Here is an 878-nt window from a genome sequence, read left to right on the forward strand (position 1 = left end):
TTAGTAGTGTGTGTGTGTGTGTGTGTGTGTGTGTGTGTGTGTGTGTGTGTGTATGTGTGTGTGTGTGCAAGTATATGAGTGTGTGTATAATATAGTACTAGTGTATACCAGTATAACCCATTGCACCACCATTGCCCTTCCCCCACTCACCGTCCTGTCCAGGTGTGTCCCGTCTTTTCGTGGGCGAGTGCAGTCTCTGCTGAGAAGGTGATACCCCAACACTCTGCCGTCTGTCATCCCCTCTCCTCTCCTTCTTTATAGCCGTACCATATCCCCGCGGGTGTGTGTGTATGTGTGTGTGTGTGTGTGTGTGTGATTGTGACTTCTGTGGCGTGCGTGTTTGTGTCTGAGTGGGCCTCTGTGGTGTTACAAAGTTGGGCTGTCCAGGCGCACGCCGAGCAGTCCTCTGGTGGGCAGAGAGGCAATTCATCGTGTGTTTGTGTTAAGTTCGTTAGTGCAATTGATAGGAACACACTTAGTCCACCCAGGAGTGGGCCCGGGATTTTCGCCCCAATATGTGGAGGTATATAGAGCAAACATGGATGGCATACTCTAATGACTACTGGTGGGGTTTGCGAGAAGGTGCAAAGACATACAAAAGCTCAAGCGATGCATGACAGCCACCACAAGTACTATGCTACAGCTACATAACTGTGTCAATAGATACAGATTTATTAAGAATATAGTATTAATTACATTGGGCCAAGATACCTGACTAGGTGTTTGCCTGGGTGTGTCGATAGATACAAAAATATCAAGAATATAGTATTAATTACATTGGGCCAAAGATACCTGACTAGGTGTTTGCCCGGGTGTGTCAATAGATACAAATATATTAACAATATAGTATTAATTACATTGGGCCAAATAATACCTGA

General features: G+C 45.6%; 1 protein-coding gene across 1 annotated transcript; it reads right to left on the reverse strand.

Moving 5' to 3' along the window:
• Positions 1-150: 150 nt before the first annotated feature.
• Positions 151-430, reverse strand: SARC_17122 (hypothetical protein; the record flags this gene model as incomplete). The annotated part of the gene is made up of 1 exon (XM_014288777.1): positions 151-430. A coding segment is annotated over one exon (280 nt), but the record flags the coding sequence as incomplete, so codon positions are not given.
• Between the last annotated feature and the right edge of the window lie 448 nt (positions 431-878).

This window comes from Sphaeroforma arctica, assembly GCF_001186125.1.
Source record: "Sphaeroforma arctica JP610 unplaced genomic scaffold supercont1.9813, whole genome shotgun sequence".
NCBI lineage: Eukaryota > Ichthyosporea > Ichthyophonida > Sphaeroforma > Sphaeroforma arctica.